The sequence below is a fragment of the Planococcus citri genome, chromosome 1 (assembly GCF_950023065.1).
Source record: "Planococcus citri chromosome 1, ihPlaCitr1.1, whole genome shotgun sequence".
Lineage (NCBI taxonomy): Eukaryota > Metazoa > Arthropoda > Insecta > Hemiptera > Pseudococcidae > Planococcus > Planococcus citri.
The window spans coordinates 51,579,179-51,603,215 of record NC_088677.1 but is presented as its reverse complement, the minus strand read 5'-3'; the positions used below and the strand labels follow the sequence as shown (position 1 = coordinate 51,603,215).

The following is a 24,037-nucleotide window of genomic DNA, read 5'->3' as shown; positions in this document are numbered from 1 at the left end:
CGCATCCTACAATACAATACGTCCTGTCGTAAATCCGTAACGATAAATTCGGCTGGAAACAAAAAAATTACCACATCAATTAACCAATCATGACATGGCGCCAGTGGCTCTTCGAACGTAACCTTGAAAAGGTATTGTTTCGAAATGATCGAGAACTAGATCTCTTCCAGTATATTCAAGATCATTAATCATGTATTCGACGGGAAATATTATACAATAACTACGCACGTAGATAAGCTACAGCTAGAGGTATATATATGCTATACATTTCCTATAATTTCACTGTGCCAAGAAAATTCACAAAAAACGTAACTTATATGTACTATTTTCATGAATCACGCACGTTTTGTTACTCGCAGAACGTTTATAGACACTATAGTCAGTCGTCTCTCATTCTGGCGTACAGTGTTGAGTGTACACAGTACACACAAGAGGAAGATAATCACTCCTTCACCATTTGGCAACTTCATAACTCCTACATTTCGAAGAAGATATTGTGTCAATTTCTACGAAACTCGTAATACTCCTTCGAGAGAAGAATCATCAGCGCCCACAATAACTCTTTCGATCATCCTACATGATGCACATACATAATTACTCTGCAATACGAAATCATTCGAGCGTTCGGACTGATGCACGATTTCGGCCAGATTCTCATGTACCGGTGAAAAATTTTCACCCAACCACGTAAATCAAATTACTCAAATATCAACCTACAGACAATCTACGGACGAAGTCTGCAGCGATGGACACAGAATTACGCTCACGGTGAGAACCCAAGTACTACCTACAAAAGTATACAGTACACTTCTGTATGGAATATGCAACACAATAAATTGCAGTAATTCATAACCACCGTGTAACCTATTCACGAATCGATACCGTACATGTGAAAATCTGGCAAAAAAATTATCCTATTAGATATGGTCTGTCTTCATTGGAGGATGAAAAACACATGCGAATAGCCTTTGAAACAAAAGGCGCCGCTTTGAAAGAGACAGAAATGCCCATACAGCGTGGTTGGACTTACAAATGAATGAACTTGTATATGTACACATAGTGTCAAGTCTCTTGACTTGACACTTTGAATACATTATTGTAGATTGTACATAGGTAGAGGTACATACAATGTGCATGTATACCCGGCACGAGTTCATTATTGGGATTTCGTTCAAAAGCGACCTGTCGAGCCATATAAAACCTTCAAGAAATTATTCCTCCCATATAAAAAAGAATCGCAAGTAGAATGCACATGGTGCAAAGATAAATGCCGTTTAGCGGGCATAACCAACTAGATGTGTGTAATGTGAGGAGATGCTATGCAACGTACATGAAAATTCCACGAAACGAACCAAATGCAATGCCGGAAACGCCGAGATGACCCCTTACTAAGCAGGGTATCATTAATTAACCGAGTAAAAATCATACGTTTCTTCGCCTCGTACCGGCTTCTGGTTTATTAGAAGCCGGAAGCGTTCAGTTTAGAGATTTTTCAGACCTTTCTTTTATCTTGAAAAATATACCGAATGATTGGCAGCTGCTGGCAGTCGAGTTAAGATTCATTTGACGTACATTTTTCGCTAATTTATTCTTTGTTTTTGAAGATACACAGAAATTGATGTAAAATTACGAATAATTTGTTTTTCCAAGAATGAAAAAGAATCGATATTTAAAATATGTAAATCGTACGTACATAAAAATAATTTCTAAATCGAGATGAATCAATGCTTTCACACAATTTACACTCGACAATAAGTAATAAAATGTCTGCATGTATTATCATCAATTTTTCCAAAGCGAAAGGAGCTATGTAGGTATGTACTTTTGGTGCTTTATCTTATTAGTGGCAAAACAGAAAGAAACATTTCAATAAGCTGCAAACACAACGTTACGATGGCATCATCGTTATTTCACTTTTTAGTTTTTTGAATTAAACACTTTCACACCCTCCCACCTACCTACATACATCCCACATCAACGAATCATGTTGAAAAAGATCATCCAACATAATGATGATAATTATCAGGGCTAGGATTTTCCTGTTCAAACATGTTTTTTGCATCATGCCTGCACAGGGAATACGAATAAATTTTTCAATTACATATCTCCACAATTTATAAAATTTTCAGTAGAATAAGCTCAATTTTTCAGCGATTTACTTCGCATTATTACCGATAATAGCAAGAAAATGAATTTTTTTTGGGAACATTTATCGTTTTCAGAGAGCTCTCGACGTTTTTTCTTTTTTTTTTTTTCTAGAATATGCATTTTACTTAACTTTAAATTTTTGTACAATAATTGAATGATTTTTCATTTTATTTTTTTTTACAAAATTTACTTGTGCTGTTGTTTGGTATTCATCTTTTTAGAGACATTTTTGTTTTTTTGTTCCATTTTCATTAATTTTATAAAATAAAATGTTGCGCTTTGCATTTTCGTGTTTCATTCCTTAGTATTACCTATTATTTTTCCTTGTGATTTTAAATAATTATTATTTTTCTGAAAAAATGTTGAGAATTTCGGCATGATAATTCGACTCAAGGCGTTTGGAAGTGTTCAAGTTCTTAAGATACGTAGATTTTAAATATTTTTTTTGGAAAACTGGAATTTCTTCAAAATGTTTCTGAAAGCTCCAGAATACGAGTAACTTGAAAACATCTCCAGTCGATTCAGCATTTCGAAAATATGGTGTAAAGTACCTACATTGCAACTTTCTAACTTAATTGAGAAAAGTAGTATGGAATTAGTAGGAGGCTGCAGAACTGCTCAAAATGATCTAAAACCGTTTCTAATCGAGTGGGGGGGGGAGTGCGGGCGAAAATATAGGGTACTTGCAAAATTTCAACTTTCTATAGGTCACTTAGGTACATACTCGTACTATTTTGAGTTGTTCGCTGTCTGAGGCACCAAACTCTTGGAAATTCTTCAAAGTTCCAAAAATTAATTTTACGGCTTGAAATTTTGGTGGTTGCGATATTTTTGCATGTTCTTTCGATCTAGCTTTATCCAGTCCAATTTTTCAGTCGGTTTGTTACCTTTCTGGTAAGTACTCTCTCAAATCAATGTTGCCAAAATCTCTTTTAAAAACAAATTCGTCCACACGACAGTTTTCAGTTTTACAATTAGGTACACTTCTCGTAGTTGTTCAATTTGAGACATCCTCGAGACTTCGACACACACTAATTGGAATTGCACAACACGCGTCAAAAAACACACCAGTACCAACTTCAAAAGCCCATAAATAGGTACCATAGTTATTCCTTACGAAGTTCACTTTCTAAACAAAAACAAAAGCGAATGCAAATACTCGTAACATGCTAACGTCAATATGGCAATGTCATCAGCGGTTGCTTTCAAAACTATAAACTAACATCATTCCTCAACATGATTACTAATTATACTCGGAGGTTGGGGGACCTATCGACATAAAATCACCTCAAGTTTCACACCTTTTGCGTATAACCTTCATCAAGTTAAACATTTACTCCACGATGCGATCAGCTTTCAATAAGGAAAGCCGACTGAATCGCATAACTTGACAAGTCAGATTAGAGTTTCACTAACTTATCTATTAATTTGCGTTGGGAAAAACAATTTGTTTGATCTTTATGGTCGCGGATAATTAATGGTAAATCATTAATTTTAACGATCAACAAATCAACCAAGTTTACACGCGAGTTTTATTTTTCGTTACTATTTTTATGCGGCTAAAGAGTACGAGAGCTCCTTAAAAATTAATAAAGACAAATAAGGTGACCGGAGAAATTCTTCGTAATAGGCTCGACTTGAATTATTTACGAATTATACGAATATTTTTCTGTTTAAATTTTTGATTCGCAAGATAAAACATAGAAATAGAGACATTTTAAAAACGGATGGAACGCAAAATATACTTACATTCAGATTTATTAATCATTATCAATTTTTCTTCAATGATGAAATTTTCGTTTTTCATTTTGAAAACTACGAGTAATAGAGTAAAATTATTAACGGTTACCAATTTATTTTCGCCACATTCCTAAAGCTCTGCCATTAAAATGTGGCCATTCCCGAAAGGTCAACGTACCAGTTTGATGTCTACATTCGGCTAGTACATGGTAGAATCAATGTAAGTTGCGCACATCGCTCACATTCGGTGGTAAAATGTTACCAATTAAATGATTGGTCAACACGACCATGCGTCCTACACCTATTACCCTTTCATAATCGACAATTTTTCAAATTGAAAAAACTTCAATCATTACAGAGAAGAAGTGGAGGGGACAGAGCTCCCGAAATTTGATTGAAATTTAAGAAATTGTAAAAGTAAAGCGGCATATTGACTGTTACTAATTCGAAGACGCTGAGTTCGAATATTGACTTGTTTTTTCAAACAAACCCCTCTAAGTCCTCCTCTCATCACAAGTGCCCTTGAGATTAGTCTAAAGATCTAAAAATTGGAAATGATATGAGACGCGTCGATCCTTAGCCTGCATTTCGGAAGGTGCAAAAGACTGAAGGGAACATTGAACCAAATCAGCGTATCTCTGCATGTAACAACAAATCAGCACACGTATGTAGAAAGATAATTTTCAGTCACCTTATCGTGTAAAAATTTATTTTTAGAACTGTCAGATTACCGCACCTGTAAATTGAATTAGGTACATACGTAAAACAATGGGTTTACCTTCTGCAGGAAGGAGTTCATCCATTTTGTAAATGTTTTCTTCTGTATATGTAACCGTTCCTCCTGCAGAGCTCGGATACGGCCCTGTTCGAACTTCAATACGTCTTCCCGCTGGGTCATCTCGTCCGGGGGTCCTTCCAAGTAGCCTCCTCGCTGCTCATACTGCAACTCTGAAATCATACAGAAAAATTCTTCATTATTATTTATAATTAAAATTATCATCTACCACGTGCGTATCGACACACAGTAATTTCTATCCTGATGACCTATAACGTAAAAGTAGGCACAGTATAGTACACGTAAGATTGGTTCACACATCGATGCGAAAATTCACCGTGTTTACAACTCTAGTTTACAACATTATCGTATATTTTTATTCGGATTAACCCAAACAATCGACATTTTATGCCACTTGAGACTGAAATATTTCAAATGTTTTTTAACATGGCACCAACCATCAACGCCATTTTTTCAAATCGAAACGAGTTTCACTCTTAAAACATTTTCAAATACGTAGCATTTTCACTAATAAACGATAACCGGATTAATATTGTATGAGAAACGAACGACGAACGCCACTATTTTATAATTTTTTATAGCCACTTGGCGCGACCTAATAATCCTATATGAATAAGTACCTACATACAAGATACAGAGCATATTTTGTGTAAAGAATACAAGAGATCTACATTCGTTTGAACATATGTAAGTATATAAATGTACCTAACCGCGACACGTCTTCTGTTTTGTATCTCTCTGCAGCATCCAGTCTTTCAATAAGATACACGACACAAATGCTCAAGTCTTCATTATCTTTCTTTCTCTCTCTGGTTTCCACAAAAACTCGCCACAACATACGCGTGTCACACATACCGTGATAAATACCGGTTAAAAATTCACTTCAACGGGTTCTCTCGGCGCAGCTCTTACGTAGTAAATTCCTAGATTCAATCTTAAGGTCAACTGTCAAGATCAAGGTTCATTTCTTCTTCCTTTTTTATATACTCTCAATACGCAGCGTACATATATGTATGTTCATTCATGAATTTCGTTACGCTGGTCTTTTTTCCTCTCAATTTGTATTAATGCAATGTCGAATACAATATTAAAATTGGGTTTTAAAATATTACACATAATTAAGACGAATTATGCACGCGAAATTTCATGCTAAATTTTTATTTTCAAGGTGAATGTCGTCGTGGCGAATATTTGCGCGGAAAAACAAAACTTACAGGAAAAAAACATCGAAATTTTCGCATGAAATGAAAAAAAAAGGTAGAATTATTACGATTTGAAAATACCTCAGCAAAGTACTCGTAGGTACATTAAGTAAGGAATTATTTCAAATTGCATTCACTCGAGTACATATTTCACATGATTAGATAATTCACAAAACAGTTGACTTTAAAAACAATAAATCAAAAAAATACGAAGTTGGATTATCGACTCGCAACTTTTGAAAGTTTAATTTTTGAGAAAGGCCGAATGAGTCAAATGTGATCTGTCACGAGAAAACCAGGTTAGTGTCCAAAAAATCGATTTGTTTGTTTTTATGGATATTGGTAGTACTCAGTGTGCAGAATCCGCCTGTGGTGGTTAAAACGTTCGCGAACGATTCTTTTGACCCTAAATTCAAGGTTGAAAAAATAGAGCAACTACACAAAAATTTGAAAAAAAATTTTTTTTGTGATTTTCTTGAAAAGGATGTTCTGGGGAGTCAATATGCAAATTTTTGGGGCAATCAGCCCACATTTGGAGGATTAGTGCCATTTTATTGAAATTTGAATGAGGCTTAAGCTGGAAAAATCAACTCTTTTCACCTTGAACAAAATTTTTGAAAAAATTTAAAAACTCAATAAATAACTTTATTTTATATTAATAATTCATTCTTAGTAGTTTTCGCGAAATTTTTGGCGTGAAATTGACAAAAAACAAAAAAATCGATTTGGGGAAATTTCGATTATCGGCCTTTGGCAACCCTGATTTTGAAAAAAAATGTCAGGTTATGTTGGCACCCCTTGTGGCCAAAAGTGGTCCAAGTTTCACGGACCTACGAATCATAGATCCCCGAACACATTGATTCAAACTTCAAATGACCCTCCTGTAAAATTTACGTTTTGGACACTAACCTGGTTTTCTCGTGACAGATCACAAATATTGAAACCAAATTCTAAATTCTCTCATTCAAAGAACTACTGGTACACTTTGAAGTCATAGAATCTAAATTCTTGAACTGAAGGATTCTGACATGAGAATTTCAAAAGATAACCAACTAGAACCTCATTTAACATTTAAGGTAACTGCGAATATATTGTGTACTTAATTTCCAAAAATGATTGCGTGGTTTTTAAAAAATTGGCAGTTCTAAAAAATGACAAATTTTTTGAAAATTACCAAAAACTTTTTTGAAAATTACCAAAAACTTTTTTGAAAACTACCAAAAACTTTTTTGAAAAATGAAATTGCACGAATATTGCTGCTCATAAGAAGATGCAAGTTTTTGTATTCCCAACAAATGTTTTCACGGGACAACTGAGAAATAAAGGAAGGGCTCCAAGTTCCAAGTTCTGGAGTCTCCAGTAGATTTTCAAATCTTCCAGTTTTTCAAAAAAAGGTTATAGATTGAGTGAGAAAGAAATTCAGCACGTATAAAATCAGAATTACTGACTTTTTTACCCTTCTAATCAATTTATAGTCACATAATTTTCAAAATTCGTAGGCACCAGTTCAAATCCAAAAGCTGAAATTTGTTGTACCTTATTTTCAACTCTCCTAATCATAAATCCGAGTTGATAAAACCTGGATTTCATTTTGACCTTATGATATTTCTCAAAAACTGGAGAATCAGAAAATTTGCTGGAGGCTCAAGAACGGTTCGAAACCATTACCAACCTACTCAAGGGGTTAAAAATCGCGTATAAACCAAATTTCAGTCATTTATGTTGATTTGACCAAATTTTAATTTTTTTTCATGATAAATAAAATTTTTAACATTCGTCAAAAATCGAAAAATGTATTTCAAGACTGTTGAAGCGAAACGGCAAGGTCAAAATTTTGTATTTTGAGCTGTAGGTACTTGAAACCAAACTTGATTCCCTCGTCTCTCCTCCTCGAAAAATGTATTTACACTATTTCAAGATTCATGATAACGCTGTCGAAGCGCAAAAAAAGAAAGTGTGGTTTAAAATTCTCAAAAAACCACCAGTTACATTTGTTGTGTTAATTTGACAATATGTATGTACCTATTTTGAAAAATTCACAAAAAAAATACGAGTACGAAAATAAGTAGGTACATACAACTGAATTCTACGTCGGGAAAAATGACGACGACTGAACTAAAAATTTCATTTTCATCAGATTTTTCACACGTACGAATCGAAGTAGCAATTACGTAAGATACACAAGCATTTAAAAAAAAAAAAAAATACAGCAAAAATGATTACAAAAACAACCACACAATCAAATTTCACGTAAGACACAAATACCATACTCAAGTCATTTTAGAAAAGTGAGAGGGGGAGGGGTGAAAATTTGATAAGTACATTAGATGTTCATTGTTCCATTCCCTAAATTTTCTCTTCTGTCATAAAACTTTAAATAATGAAATTCCCCCACAAAAATTTGAGAAAAATTGAAGGTCCTGTATTTTATTGCCACCATTGTTCTTCTCGTTGTTTTTTTCTGTTTTTTTGTTTTTGCACAAACTGCAACTTTTTTCGGTAAAAAGCCTACGATTAGGAATGTAATTTCAAATACACATTTTCTGATCGTTTTTCATTCATCAGAACAGTTCAGAAAAAACTCAAAATTCACAATGAAATCATCAAAAGAGCTCACATTTCTCGTTACCGGAACAAGACACACAGGAGATAACACCACAATTAGCGATAGATGATAGTTCTATAGAAAGCAATGCAGAAAGGGAAGCTCATTTTGGAGTTATTTTTAAAGATGAGTCAAGACTAGAAGAGATTATAATACTCGTATGCAGTATTGGGGTTAAAGGAAATATTTCCGTACAAGAGCACATTAGATAATAAGTTTTTTTTTCGGAACATCGCCTATGAAAAATGATATAACATTCGAAGAACGGAATCCATTATAATGATGTAAAAAGATCTATAAATGGACTACCGGTTGAGGAACTGGTTCCGCATTCTACGTAAAAACATAATTAAATCAAAAATGGTTAATTTACAAAATCCTAGGTTTCCAAATGACTCATTTCAAAACGAATTTTTCCACCATTAATGATACAAAACATCAGAATAATTTTCATTGAAATTCGTATACCTATACGTACGTATAATCTACACATAGGTACATATCTATACAAATTTATAAAAGAATGAAAAATTTTCGAAAAATAATTTCCTATTCCCATCGTAGGTAAATTTGTATTTATAGCAAAAATGCATTGAATTGGCCAAAATAATGGAAAAATAACGCTAAAAAAAATGACGACATAGATGACCATGAAACATACTCATTCGAACGAGCTGTCACTCAAACTGAAAAAAATAAAAAACAAAAAAGGTAATTATTTTTTTCACGGAAATCGTCTAACTTTTAAGGTGTCTTTACGCTAATTTTTACTCGTAAATTTCCGAATAAGTTAATTTTAAAAAACCAACCTGAAGTATACAGTTACCCGTTCGTGCGAGGATAAAACTAGTGTATAATCGAAATACCTATTCCATCAGAAAGAATTCAAGCCAGTAGTTAATCATGCGTATGATTCGTATCATTTACCTTTACCCTAATTGAGAGGCGGCGGCTTCTTATACTCGCTGGAGTAATTTTCCCTCATTCCTAGTCACATTCTTCGGTTTTCATTGCATTTCCGGTATTATGTGACAGTATCAAAACAAATCCCATAAAAATGCTCACTTGTTGAGAAAAAAATGAGTTTAATGATCTCCGCTTTTACGCGATTGATATCGAGTGCGTTAAACTAGTTATTATACACGATGCGAAAAAAAAACCAATACATCGTGCACCTTGATAAAATGTAAGCAGCATGCGAGATAGGAGTAAAAAAATTAAGCAGGTACATATATAATTTCATATTATAACAATTTACCGAAACAAAAATTAATTTTTTTACTCCTCCTGCATGCTAGGTTGTAATTTGTTCGTTTGTCGGATGAATTACGCTAGAGAGTTCACGATAGATTTTTATATTTTATTACTCGTTTTTATCACGAACTCGAAGAGTTTAAGCTGAATTTCAAGAGCTCTGTGAACGATAAATTATCGCACAGATTTTCGTATTTACCAGTGAACGTACGGCTGTGTAATACATATACGCACTCGAGCCTTGAAAAATGAAATTTTCCTACACCGAACTATACGTCTGAGAGAATTATTTCAGCGACCTTGGTAGCCTCGCTGCCTTATACCGCTGCGCTCTTGTTATTTAAATGAGTTTTTACGATCATGCGAAAAAAATGTACTAAATTTGGACATTCAAAGTATCAACTTTAAGATTTACCTGCACAATTATGCATTATCTTACGTTTGTCGCCGTTAAAATAGCGTTGAATTATTGTTATGGGTGTTCTCTCGATGGGACATTTGTGAAATTTCTACGGTCACTTTTGGGTCTCTAGACGAAAAAGAATTTGGAGAAAGAGGTGGACTGGTCTGGTCGTGAGCATAAATTATTGAACTTTATTTCAAAGAACTTCAGTGACTCCAAAGAACGAGCCTTGAACCCCCCCCCTCTCCCTCCATCATATCAATAAAAAAATCCTGGACAGGCTACTTTGATCGTCTAGAAAAGTTGCCTGATCACACTCATTAAAAATATCCGAGCTACACTATGTATTCTAATCGAAAATCAAATTCATCATCATGATGACCATAGGTATATTTTCATTTTCTAAAATGACTTTGGTCTTTGGGCTTGGTTAGACTTAATGGAGTCAAAAAATTTGAATCTGATACCCACGTAGAATTACAACAGGTGTCATCGAAATATTTTCATCATCCAAATTCAAATAATTATGTACGTCTACGTACTGCTCGATTCACTAGTTTTAAAACTCTCAATCGCAACTATGTAAATTAAAAGCCGGTACCCATTTCGACAATTTCTTTCGCTGCATCATATGAAATAAACCCACCAATGCAGTAGTAATGCTCATATGGTAATTTTAACAATCAGTCGTTAGAATTGCATGCAACAAGTTCGAGGTTTCTCTTATTCATCTGTTTCATAAGAATCGCAGACAAATAAAAAGGGAAACCAAGGTAAGCACTAAACAAATTAATCTTCATCATCTAAACACCTTCATTTTCGTTGAAACCCACGAAATAGTATATCAAAAGTGACAGTAGAGCTCGATTAGCACGAAGGTAACCCGCTAAATTCGTCATAGATCATTAGATGCTCCAATTACCAACTAAACGCTGGTCTCCGCAGACGAAAACCAAAACAAATTAAATGATAATAGCATAACGAGTCAAGGGGGAAAATGGTAATCGATATATTACAAACAGTCTGTCAAAATCAGGAAAAACTCCGACAGAGTGAATACATATTTGCTTATGTGATGTGCATGTGCAATGAAAAACACGAATGAATCATTGAAACGAACGAGACTGATAATGCGTTAAAATCTTCTTAAATTAAAAGATCGTTAAGTGAAAAAAGTTAGCCAATTATTTCATTTTAACGTGTTGCTTTCAAGGCGATGAAGTCATTATTGCCATCTTAATTAAACCGTACAGTACGAGCATCTAATTGATTTTTATGCGTTACGTTTAATTTTATACACATAAATGAAGTCTCAGGTACCTGATGCTCCGTTATTACGACAATTGGTTACTTTGTGATCACTCTGAGCGGTTTACCATATGGATGCATTTTCTGGTTAGAAATCGAGCTGATTCTTTCACACAAAATGTGATCACGAGAGGAATTTGCAAAGCATGATTGGGATTCGATCAAAAATGTGGAAATATATTTTATGAATTTTTAAAATACGAGTATTTACATTTTTCAACCGAATCGTGATTCGATTCCACCCTCTCTCTTTCAATCACTCAATTGTTCATATTAGATGTCCTATTATCCTTTTACAATTACTTGCGTATTTTTTCTTTTCTTTAATCAAAGTTCATTTTTATAAATCCATCGTATTTAGATATAGTATACTTAATCACGAAGTAGGTAAATAAACGTACATCTATGTACGTAATAGTATGTTTTGACACATGTGACCTCTCCCAGCTTTGAAGATAACACATAGCTGCCTCAGGCAAATGAAAAGTTCATTGGTGAGAATAGAGAACCACGTTAATATTGTACTGAAATAAAATATGTAGGTAAGAATATAAAGAATTTACTTTATTGCCGAATTATGGTACATATTCGAGTATTTTGGGATGCACAAGCAGGCAATTTATATACGCAGAGTTTAACTACGATATTCTTTAAAATAGCTGGAGGAACTATACACAGATATGTGTCGAGGAAATGAAAATAATTTAAGTACGAGTGAAAAAAATTAGAAAGTGACCGAAGAAAGTGAAAAAGGCGTGGTAGAATTTTAAAGCTGAAGATTTAATTTATTATTTTTTGGCGCAGGCAACGAGAAAAAATCAAAATTGACGAAAAATTTATATACCGTACTTCGAAAGTTATCAAATAAAAATGCAGGGTTTTCGTAGGATCTCTTCATGCATCTATTTGAAAAATCGGGAAGATCTCCTCACGATGGGGCCATTTTGAAATTTATAAAAATTCAAATTACGTTGTTTGTAAAGTCAGAAAAATAAAATTGTTCTTTTTACGACACGTGGTGATTTGAGTAGGACTCTTAAGAGAGGGAGAAAGAGTAGATAACAGATTTGAAAAATTGCGAACACTTCAAATTAAATCCAAAATCTACTCTTCAGTTTGACAAAAAAAAAACAGCTGTTACCACTATGACATGGTAATTAGACTAATTAGTTCCAATTTGACCAGACGAGTGAAACGAAGGTAAAAGTTTCAGAAAATTGGCACTTTGATGAATGGAAAAAATTACTGGTGGAAATATTTGAAACTTTTCACTTTAAGTTTCAAGTGCCACAAACAGATGTTCAGTTTCAAACTGTAAAGCAGAAAATAAAGAAATGAAGAAAAAAGATACGAGTCAGTAAAATGCGTGAAACATCCTGAAGATCTAAGACTTTTAAAAATTGAAAAAATGGTGTGTTTCTTCGTTGCATTATAATTTTTAATGTTTTTTTATTGAATAAAAATTCTCAACTTCCTTCGTAACATTGTGAATAAAATTTTTGATTTTTTCAAGCTGAAAATTACAAATTGCATTTTTCTTTTCCCTGACGAGTAAGCAATTGAACATTCTGTAAGAACTTCTGACCATGGCGAAGGGAGGGGGAGATGGACAAAAATTCCCAAGTGAATCAATGGTAAGGTTATGGGGAAAAAAATAAGTAACACTTTTTGAGATCAGCATGAAATATTTCTTTCAAGCAACCAAAGTGTTTGAATAAAGTGAGAACTTAGATTTGACCACTTACACTTTCAGGAGCTCAAATGAGATTTCACTGAATTTTTTTACTTACAGAGTCTGAATTCTCGCGTTTTCTGAAGCTCTTTTTTCAAATTTTCTGAAAATTTTATAGTCACCCTCGTGATAAATCTTCCAAAAGCAAATGAATTTTAAAATAATTGGGAAATTTGATCAAAAACAAATCTTTCTCTAAATTTTCCTATATAACTTTCAAATTGCTTCACATATCAGTTTCGAAAATATGAATTTGGCCTCCCATAAAATCTCTTTCAAAGAAACAATGAAACATTTCTTTTAATATGCTCATCACCAGCATTTTTTGCTACTCGTAATTTATAATATACCTACATGGAATACTGAAAAAAAATTGAAATACCTAATTGATCATTCAAAATCCAAGAAAAAAATTTAAAAAATTTGAATAGCAAAAACCACAACGCAACATTCGAACCACTCTTATTTTCATCACGAAACATCTTCAATCAGCTAGAACTCTTCCTCCACCATCCCACGTCTTTCAGCACATCCTCATAAACAAAAACTCATTTTACATCCGAATATATAATTTCGATTAATAATAAAACCTGATTTCACCACTTGTTAGATTTATTGTTGAGATTCTTCGATGCTGGTCAAAAGTGACCAACACGAAATCGTGCTCATCTAACACAAGTTTATCTTATGCAACAGCAGGGCAGGTTAAAACGTTAACAATAATAGCCACCATTTATTCATAAATAATTAAACACCTATACATTATAATGTACCTAATCAATACACACTACACACTTTACAGCCACATCGAATAGTCAGGAAACCCTACGAAGATACGCAAATTAGCTGATACGTACCTACATGGACAAAAAAAGCGTAAAATGATTAATTTTTCATCTAAAAAAATTGTAAATTTCTTACCGAACTCGACTAATCTTTCGTAATGTCTTTTAATATTATCGTTTGCGGCGAAAAACATGTTTATCGAAGCGCCAACACTTAATCACGTAGACATAATTTACACAAAACCCATTAGAACATCTTGGTCGAACTATGAATCACGCGACAATTTTAATACAAGTCAAAATTTTCAAATCACAACTGCGTATTCTTGTTGTATGTATGTAGTATGTACTATGTAAACAAATTCACTGCATGAGAAGAAAAGTCGTGTAATACGTAAAAAGGCCATAGCACTTGCAGGGCTTCACAGGCCGTAATCTGAGTACTCCTGTTCAAAGCTCGTAATCATAAGGTGCCTCTGCTTATACGCCCGAGACATGAATTTTTCTCGTTCACTACCCTCTTGTGTCATGCATAAGAATTCCAATCGTCGTCGGCGAACAAAAGTCATTACTCTGCGGGAATTTCTCAAGACGAGACGCGGTACAATTCCAACACAAATTGTCGTATCAGGTAAAAATTCAACGATAAATTCGCTACGTAAAATTAATTTTAAATATTCGCGATTAACGAAATACTCCGCAGACGATAACGTATCGTAGGAACAATATTAATCAAACACGATATTATCGATAGCAAAAAAAAAAAAAAAAAAAAAATTAACACTACCGCAAAATGTGCAAAATACGTATTATGAATTTTTAAATTCGACGCTTTCGATTTTAAGTCTACGACGATGGAAACGTACGCACTGAAATAGAGTCTTAAAAGAGCCCGTTCAATGGGTAACACACGGGAGCTAAAGAGTAAGAGGTAATTTTATGTTCTAAGATTAGAAAGATGCTGAAGGATACATCGATTCGCAACAGCATAAAACGTTCACGTTCGTCTTAGCGATTCAATTATATATTTTCAAAAATAACGGCCGAGATTCTAAAATTCATTAATAAATTGAAGTCAATTTTCACAGCACGATAAAAGCATAATTTGCCAGATTTGTTTCATCGATAAAATCACTAATCGGTGCTACTCGTCGCAATTTAAACGTCGCTCGAATTAAATATAGGACTCTATTCAATTTGGAAAAATATTTGGTAATTTTTGCACGATCATGTTGGTTATCTTCACTAGATCACCCCTTGGTCCTTTTTTCGTGATTTATAATACCTCCTCTTCAAATTTAAACCGATTCATAACACGGAAATTACATCTTAAGAGTTTTTGTTTTTGTTTCCTCATTACCAGGCTTTCATAAACCATAAGAATAGCTCATCGTCTACGAACCCATTCACATAAATTTTCATTCTTTCACTCGTACCTCGATTCATTTCGTTCTTATGTAAGAAAACATCAAATGTTAATTGTTTACTCGCTTCGAAATAACATCGAATCGAATGAACGAACTAGTACTGTACTGTGCACCCCCTTCGTCCATCAGTTATTCATCACGTGCGGCAAAGACGTCGCACAAAAAATAAATCACCCCTCAAAACCAAACAAACTGCTGTGTTTATGATCGAAAACAAATGTAGTTCATTGCACGCGTGCTACAAAATGCAGATGGTTTCATATACTTTTTTATTTATTTATTTTTTCCATCCTGAAATGAACATAAGTAAGACGCATTGTTGGAGACATGCGTTCTGCGTACCTACTTCATAAATGATCTTGAAATTTCACGGAATTTCTTGTTTACTTCGATTGCAAAATCAATTGAAAAAGAATGAGAAAAACAAAATTTTTGATAGTTTGGAGCAATGATGCATTCGAGGGGGGGGGGATCCACAGGTTACTTTTAATTCACACTGGAAGAAAAATCATTTTGTAGAAATGAAAGAATTTGCCAAGAACGAGATTTTTTGAGGTGAACAAATTCCAATTGGAAAATCGTTCATCAAAATCGAGCTTTCTAATTTTTGCTCGAAGTACGCTAAAAACAAAAACCTCCTTGAAAATGACAAAACACTTTTCAGATGAAAAATTGTATGCTCTAAATTTGTTTCTCCTAGTTTCTCTTCATTTTTTGAGAACCATAAGTTATTCTCAAAACTTGATGTTTTGTGATGAAGAAATTGAAAAAGTCAAAAGCTTCATCAAAAATAAATGATTTAGTTTGAACTTGAAATATAGTTTCTTAGGGGAAAAAATCATATTTTATTTATGGGAAATTTCATTCTTTACAATTAAATTTCATGGCATCTTTTGTTTTTATCATTTCCTGTCATAAAAAATTGACATTTTTTTTCAATTTTTCCATAATAAAAAATTCATGAAAAAAAACAGAAACAACTAAGGGTTCTACGAAAAAAATGAAGAGAAATCAAACTGGAGAGCATAAAATTAATTTTCCATCAGTGAGGTGTGATTAATTTTTGATTTTTTTATGGGAGGGGGCGGTGAGATGAGGAGGTTTAACACCCTTTCTTCACTTCTCTTTTATAAATACCTGAAGTCAAAATAGCTTTCCCATACGTTAATTTCACTCTCCCCGTTGCTTTCTCCTTCTTTTTTGTTATGGAAGATGGAATTGAAAAATTCGCATGAATTGATGCATTCTCACTCTATGCTACAACTCGTCTAAAAATGTTGTCCACTGGACACAAGTCAAGTATGGAGAGGTAAAGCGAGGTTAGATCACTCAAATGGACGATCAACAACAGTCTCACTGCTATCTTCGTAAATAATAAAGAATTATTATGTATTTCAACAATTTCAACATCGAAAATATTCATCGTATTTTTTTTCTTTTTTATGACTTTCATGACTAGGCAGACATATTCATTTCTCCTTATCAATGCCGCCGTTTCTATTCTGGTTCTAGTACTCGTAGATTAGACTCCAGGTAAGCTTATTGTATAAAATTCAAAAATTCAAATGGAAAATTGATTTTTTTAGTTCAAAACAACAAAAATAACATTTACCTCTACATCAAATCAGATCTCACAAGCACCTCATCAGCTCCAAAAATAAAATATTTTCATCCAAAAATTTGAGACACGATCACCAATCACTTCGCAACAATCAAAATACGTACGTAATTTGAAGATAAAACTGCTTCAATAAACCATCAACGCACTAATTCGAAAAAATAACGTTTAGAAAATTCATTTGGAAGCACATAGGCGTGAAATAATTACACATTAGGTACACTTTAAAAGATAAGAAACTCAACGCAAATAATGTCTATGAAGAAAAGAAACAAAACATGATAATTCTATTTACTTTGAATTACAGAAAAATGATAAGCATCACAATGACTTAAGCATGGCACGAGAATGATACGAAATATAATAACCATTATCTCGAACACGAGTAAGTAGATATAGGAATTTCGTAAATCGAGTAAAAAGATTTAATTTTTAATTCATAACGAATTTGAATAACCAGTCGTGCATTAGATTTGCTTAATGACGCGGGCATTATCTGCGAAGACGAAGACGGGAATAATGTATTATGCAAGAGAAAGCCTCAAGTTAACACTTCTTGCGGAAGTTCAGCTTCAGACCGACATGATCATTGATAAGCGTCTTATCAGTACCGGCGAATCAATATTTATGGTTGACTTAGTAACGAGATAAAATAACAATTCGGGTCAATTATTGAATATTTATGATACCCTGATACTGACATGAGGATTCACACCGTGGTAAATTGAAAGTAGGTATTCCAGAGAAGAAATATGTATTTATTTACCTATAGGTACCTTGTTTGCACAAGGCATGGATACCTACGTGTTTGTACACATTCAACACATCGGGTGTCCCATTTTGATTGATAAGGTTATGGCAGTGAAATTCGAAAACTTCTCCAGTACAGTGACATGGCCGAGATTTGTTCAAAAGAAGGGTAAAATAAGATTTTTAGGCAAAAAATCGAAATTTGAGACAATTTTCTAGAAATCCATCATTATAGAAAAACATTGATAAAATTTGTGTACCTATTTATACCTAATACATATATAGAGCAGGAAGTTTCAATTGTCAGTTTTGGCAATTACTTATTTCGATCCATCCAGACACAAATTTTTAAAATATATTTTTTTTCTCGTTCAAATCCATACCTCATGTTTCTCCAAGGCCTCTTTGAAAAAAAAACTAAAAAATAATATCCGATTTTGCAGGTGTTTAATCTCATTTGGACGATTCTTATGAGTTTTTTTGAAACCTGAAAAATCCAACGCTCCGGAACGGCTCGAAATTACTACTAATTGATTCAGGACATCGAATGTAGGGGTAATACACATCAAATTTCAGCTTTTTAACCAAATTTTAAGAAATTTATTTTTTAAGAAAACTGAGTCAAAGAAAGTTTTAAAAATCGAGAAAGTCAGGTACCATATTTTTGGATGCTCTCAAGTCTCAATTTCTTTGTATCCACTTTAAAAATTTTCCAACCGGTGGGAAGGGGTTTGTTGGAAGGGAGGGGGGTTTTCGCACACTCTTTCAATTTTTCTCCATTCAAGCCGAAAATTCTTCTGCAAGTTGGATATATTTCTAGATAGCTCCTCTCCATGAACTATTAAAATTTAAACCGAATGAAAAATCTATTTATCGTCTCAACAAATCCTATTGATATGTATTTGACGAGTGATGAGTCGTTGATCCAAACTAGGACACCTCGTATATTTACCTATTGATAGATACTTTGACGTTGCAATAACGTAAACACATAATTTATAACACGTAGATACCTACAATAAAGTCTTAATGATTTTATAACTACGATAAAAGATTAAGATACCACTGATGATTTTAATTGGGTCACCGATCACAAAATGAATTCACTGCTATAGGTACCTGGTACATGATTTAAATCCTAATTTTTTCACGCGATCACGCAGCTTAGCAAATTAAAACTCTTCTTTAAAAAGAGCGAATCGTGAAAGAAGTAAGTACCTACCTACTCAGGTTGAAGCACTACGAGCACCTATATGAACTATACGATCTTTTCGTGTTGATGACCACATGATCATTACGCGTTGTCATTACTTCTCTATCAAATCTTTCTCACGATATTTTCGAAAAAAAATGAGGAAAAATTCACAGGACGTTATGCGGCGTACATTTTATGAGCTAACGGCTACATCGTGTCGTGTCAATATGAATGATGAACATGTAGGTAATAGGTATAGGTAAATAACTCATCTAAACAGTATACATGTGAAGTACAGAGGCAGACAGACTCGCGAGTATATTCAGCTACGCCACAACCAGTAGTTTACTCTCTATTGTACATTTTACTATACAAGGATACAGCCACAGTAGGTAAATTATCATAGCATAATATACATGGTCACCAAGAAATAAGCATGCAATGTCCATGCGTACAATAATGAGCCGTTGCCGATTTATTGAATAACGCCCTCCACCGTTCATGTCACTGGAATCGATTTATGCTACATACGTTTATATACGAATATATGCCGAGTACCTGTGCAGTGTACAGGTACCTCCACCTAATACCTATGCAGGTACCATTCTCTTCAGACTAACGGTAATATATCTCGAAATATTTTCGTTTGCTTACTCTTTTAACTGGTTGTGATTTAGCGGTCTCCTCTCCGGTCTTCGTTTTTATTTCCCTTTAAACGACTCGACTCGACTCTGTGAGATAAAATATTTCGAGTGTTTGATACGTACGTAGACGTACTACGTATAAAAATACGAATCCAAGTACCTGTACACTCGAAAATATGCGGTCTCTCTTTTTTTAAAAATTCGTATGATTGTTTGAAAAATTCGCCGGCTTCGTGATGCGAAATTAACCTGCAGATGAGGTTGTTTTCGTCGTTGAAGTGTACGTGTCAACGTATTAACGTCATAATATGCATACATACGTATTGTTCATTTGGCTGGGAAATTAACAGTGACAGGAAGTTCGAATTTTTTGGGCGAATATATGCGAATGAAGTAAACAAAGTCCATACTGAAAGGAATAAATTAGTTTGTTCGTGGAGATTTTCGGAAATTACCACAGTGAGGATTGAGGAAGGTTATGAAACAGGGTCGATAAAATTCAATTGATATTTGTTTTGTTTTTTTTTTGAAATTGAATCAAAACCCTAAAAGATGACTAAACCAAATCCTCATCTCACATTTACCTTCATTCTCATTATAATGCAAAAAATAGAAGGTTCCATTCATCGTCTCCCACAAACTATCTTAATCAAAGATCTCATGCAATTTGATTAGTTACTGGACAAAAAGAATTCATTTCCCACTTTTCTTCAACAGAATTCGAATTCTCTGAAATTTTAAATAAAATATGACTGTAATTTTGAAAAAAAAAAGTTGGCGACGCATCATAACGTCAATTTTTGCTGGAAGTGGAGGCTTCGTCGGACCATTTGAAAAATGATGGCAATTGATTCGGGAATTCGACTTCAGAAATTTGAAAAAAATATGGGTAATTTGTACAAAAAAGTGACGGTTTTAAATTTTTTCCGATTTGAGATTTTTGCATTGTGAAAAAATATACTTCCAACTAGTCGCTTCGGATTTGCTTCTTATTTGACTTAATCGATTCGCGATGTCGAAATTATCACAAAACTGAATGTTCAGCAGCTAAAGTTGTTTACAACGTGTTCTGACGTGGTTTAAAATTTCTGAGAAAAAATATGAATTTTTTCTGGAGGCTCCAGATCGACTCGAAATAGTGGCAATCGATTTGTGGAGGGGGGGGGGTTGATTTTAGAATATAAACTGAACTATTGATTTTTTATCTCAATATTTACTCTTTTTGTAGGAAATAAATGCACTACGAGACTATTTCCGCCATTTTTAAAAATTCGCCAAAAATCGAAAAATCAACTTCGGCAGTCAAAATTTGAGTTGATCAAAAATTTTGCTTCATAATAAACTTTTTTGAACATAATTTTCAAAATGCCTCACCTCTCAAAATTTAATAGCAATACCTACTTTCGCAGAATCGCAATATGACTTTTTGGTATAAAAAATACCCATCTCCCAACTTCTCGCAGAAATTGAACAGCTAACTTTACTTTTCAAAATTTGTCACTTTCAATTTTTAAAAAAAACTATTAAAAGCATACCTAAAGCTTCTTGAGATCTCTAGTTTTTTCGTGCACAAAGGTACCTACGTATAGCTCACTTAAACGTTTCATTTTCAAAGAAATTCTCAATAAGTATCTTTAAATTTTTCAACATGTAACTTTTAAAAAATGTCAAGGAAATTAGCCTTAATCCACTACAAAATATTTCCTTCCATTAGTCGAACAAAGCAACAAAATATCTCGAACGCATTTTTTCCTACTTTCAATATTTTTCCTTAGTACGTAAAAATGGTAGCAAATAAAAAACAATGACTCGGCTATAATATGAAAAAATTCCATATAATGTGACCAGGTCATATTGGCTAACAAATGTTAAAAGTTGAACAAACCAATAGGAATTACGCGATAATATGCGAAGCCATAATAAACCTTTTAATCTTACAATTCATTCGCATATATCACGTAGAATGAACGCGATGGTAAACTTCTAACGACCAAAAACAGTCGATGAAATTCCTCGTGAACTGGACAACTAACTGGAGAAACGTGGGTAGTGGGCACTCTATAGGCATCCATACACATAATCATTTCCGAACTTGGCGCTCGCCAGAACCGCCAACTAGTTGATATAACGGAATCCGAGTAGTCTGTGACTGAAATGTATATTTACACGATGTATAGTAGTATGTTTTTAGCTATCCTGTATTTCAACTTGTGATCAAACATGTATATATTCGCCTTAATCTCTCGATTCGTATTTATTCGCGTACCTATCATCGCGCATATGTATATCAATTTACCTACCCATCGACCGACTTCTACAGTTCTAACCGCGGGTATTTTGCACATCGTGCATACAGCTGGTACATCAACTTGCATTTTTATTCGCGTAACATTTTACAGCTATGCAGGTTCCACTGATTTAAATCTTTCATTTTTCCGCTGTCGTCTCCCTTCGCCCATTTCCTATTGAATATTGAACACCTCTGACGAATATACAAACCTACGTACCTACTCATCGACGAAGAAATCATCGGGTTTAACTTTATCAATTGAAATTCAAATCGATTCAATATCATGACGCGCCATCAAATCAGAACCACCGCAACAGTTTATAATTTAAAGCAGCATTATCGATCAATATAACCGATTAATTATGGTAATTACCATATCGAAGTACATATTCAATCCTAACATTACATAAGGAACTGAGGCATCTAATTCTACACTTCAACTATAGCACCAAAATGAAGAAATGATAACCTTATAAAAAATAAAACATTTCGAGCCTTTAACGGAAATAATTAAATTTTAATTTAATCGAACGTAAAATAACCTATGTTTGTCACCTATACACCTGTACTTTCTGTGTTTCAGCTGTAATTAGTCAACAATGTAGTATGTATAACTTACGTTAAATGTTGCTAATAACAATAAAATTTACCTTCATGTAACGTGTAAATATAGGATAATGTTGTAATGTCTCTACTACGTACATCACCATAGAGACAGATCTACAATATGCAGAATAAAGTCGTGAAGTGTCAACAATGAGCATTGATTACACAATTTTTTCACAATTTATCTCAAACTGTCATGTTTATTTAGGAATACATACATTAACTGCAGATAAAGCAGAGGGCATAATTTTCAAGTAGTCAGTATACGTTTTAAAAAAATACGACTAGTCAAAGTATTCAGCCAGGTACCTATACTCGACTTTCAAAGAGAAAAATTGATCAACAGACGAAACATCACAAAATTGTTTGTATAGTGAATTTTTTCGATATTTGTCTTATAATTCCATCGCCATACTACGGCTTTTCCTTGAAATATTGAGGATAAAGATCGACTTCCGCCTCACCACTGACCTTCCACAAGAGGGATAGGTACAGGCATCTCGATTGGCAGAAAAATTTTCGAACTGGACAAAAAAAATCGAAATCGCACGCAAAAATACTTGGTTTACGAGCTGAAATTTCATGCACTGAAATGCATTTTTTGTTTTTCGTGAATTTTGGAAAATCAAATTTGGGTCAAAAATGGGGAGGGGGATCAAAATTTTTCCAAATTAGTCTAGAAAACTGGAATTTGGCATACGTACTCGTACACCCTATTTTCAATCTTCCGAATCAATTAAAAACGGTTCCGAATCATATTTTTAGAAATTACATGAAATTATGTCAAATGAAGTTGGAAATAAAGCTGAAATTTATTTAAACCCCTGATTTCAACAGGCTGAGTCGCTTGAATGTGGTTTCAAGCCGTTCTAGAACGCACAGCTTTTTTTTGGAAGTCCCAAAACGCCTTGAAATTACCTTTAATCGACTTAGCATGTTGAAATTAGGTTTCAATGCAAATTTCAACTTTCAAAAATTTGCTGGAGGCTCCAGAACTGCTCAAAACGGTTCGATTCCGTTTTCAATCGATTCGAAGGGTCGATAATAAGATGCATACCAAATTTTAGCTTTCCAGATTAATTTAGAGTTATTGAGTTCCCTCTATTATTCTTATTGTAATGCGACTGTTCTGCTATTAAAATAATTGAATGACTGACGCAACGTAGGTTTATGTAGAGTGGTACTAATGTCAATCTTTAATTCAATTCAGGACTGGTCGATAAAATCAAAAACTTCCAGCAAAGGTTGGCCTTTTTCCAGCTCTCCAGCTTGCTGGAATTATTTTAGAAAATGGTCCACTTTAGAGTAGTAAGGCTGGAAGTTTCAGTGATGTTCAGTAGAAATAGGAGGGAAGATCCATCTGAAAAACCTTTGTGAAACATTACTCACCTTACGCAAGGAAGTTTTGAAGATTCAGGTGATGGAAGGGGGCCGGGGGGTCTAGTTTACAATGGATCTCGTAAGAAGCATTCTCATCCCTTACTCAATTTTCGAAGATGAACGACAAAATGACACAGCATGAAATTATGTCAAC

General features: G+C 33.8%; 1 protein-coding gene across 6 annotated transcripts in view; it reads right to left on the bottom strand.

The window, feature by feature from the left end:
- Positions 1-24,037, bottom strand: part of kst (spectrin beta chain, non-erythrocytic 5 kst) — a 58,335-nt gene that overhangs the window by 31,080 nt on the left and 3,218 nt on the right. For 2 of the 6 annotated variants that reach the window (XM_065345953.1, XM_065345955.1), the window contains exon 2: positions 4,667-4,836. In XM_065345953.1, coding sequence (XP_065202025.1) covers positions 4,667-4,836 — 170 coding nt within the window. Of the gene's footprint in view, positions 1-4,666; positions 4,837-14,109; positions 14,715-17,012; positions 17,162-24,037 lie in introns of those variants that run through there. The other 4 variants (XM_065345956.1, XM_065345957.1, XM_065345951.1 and 1 more) reach the window with 4 other exon arrangements.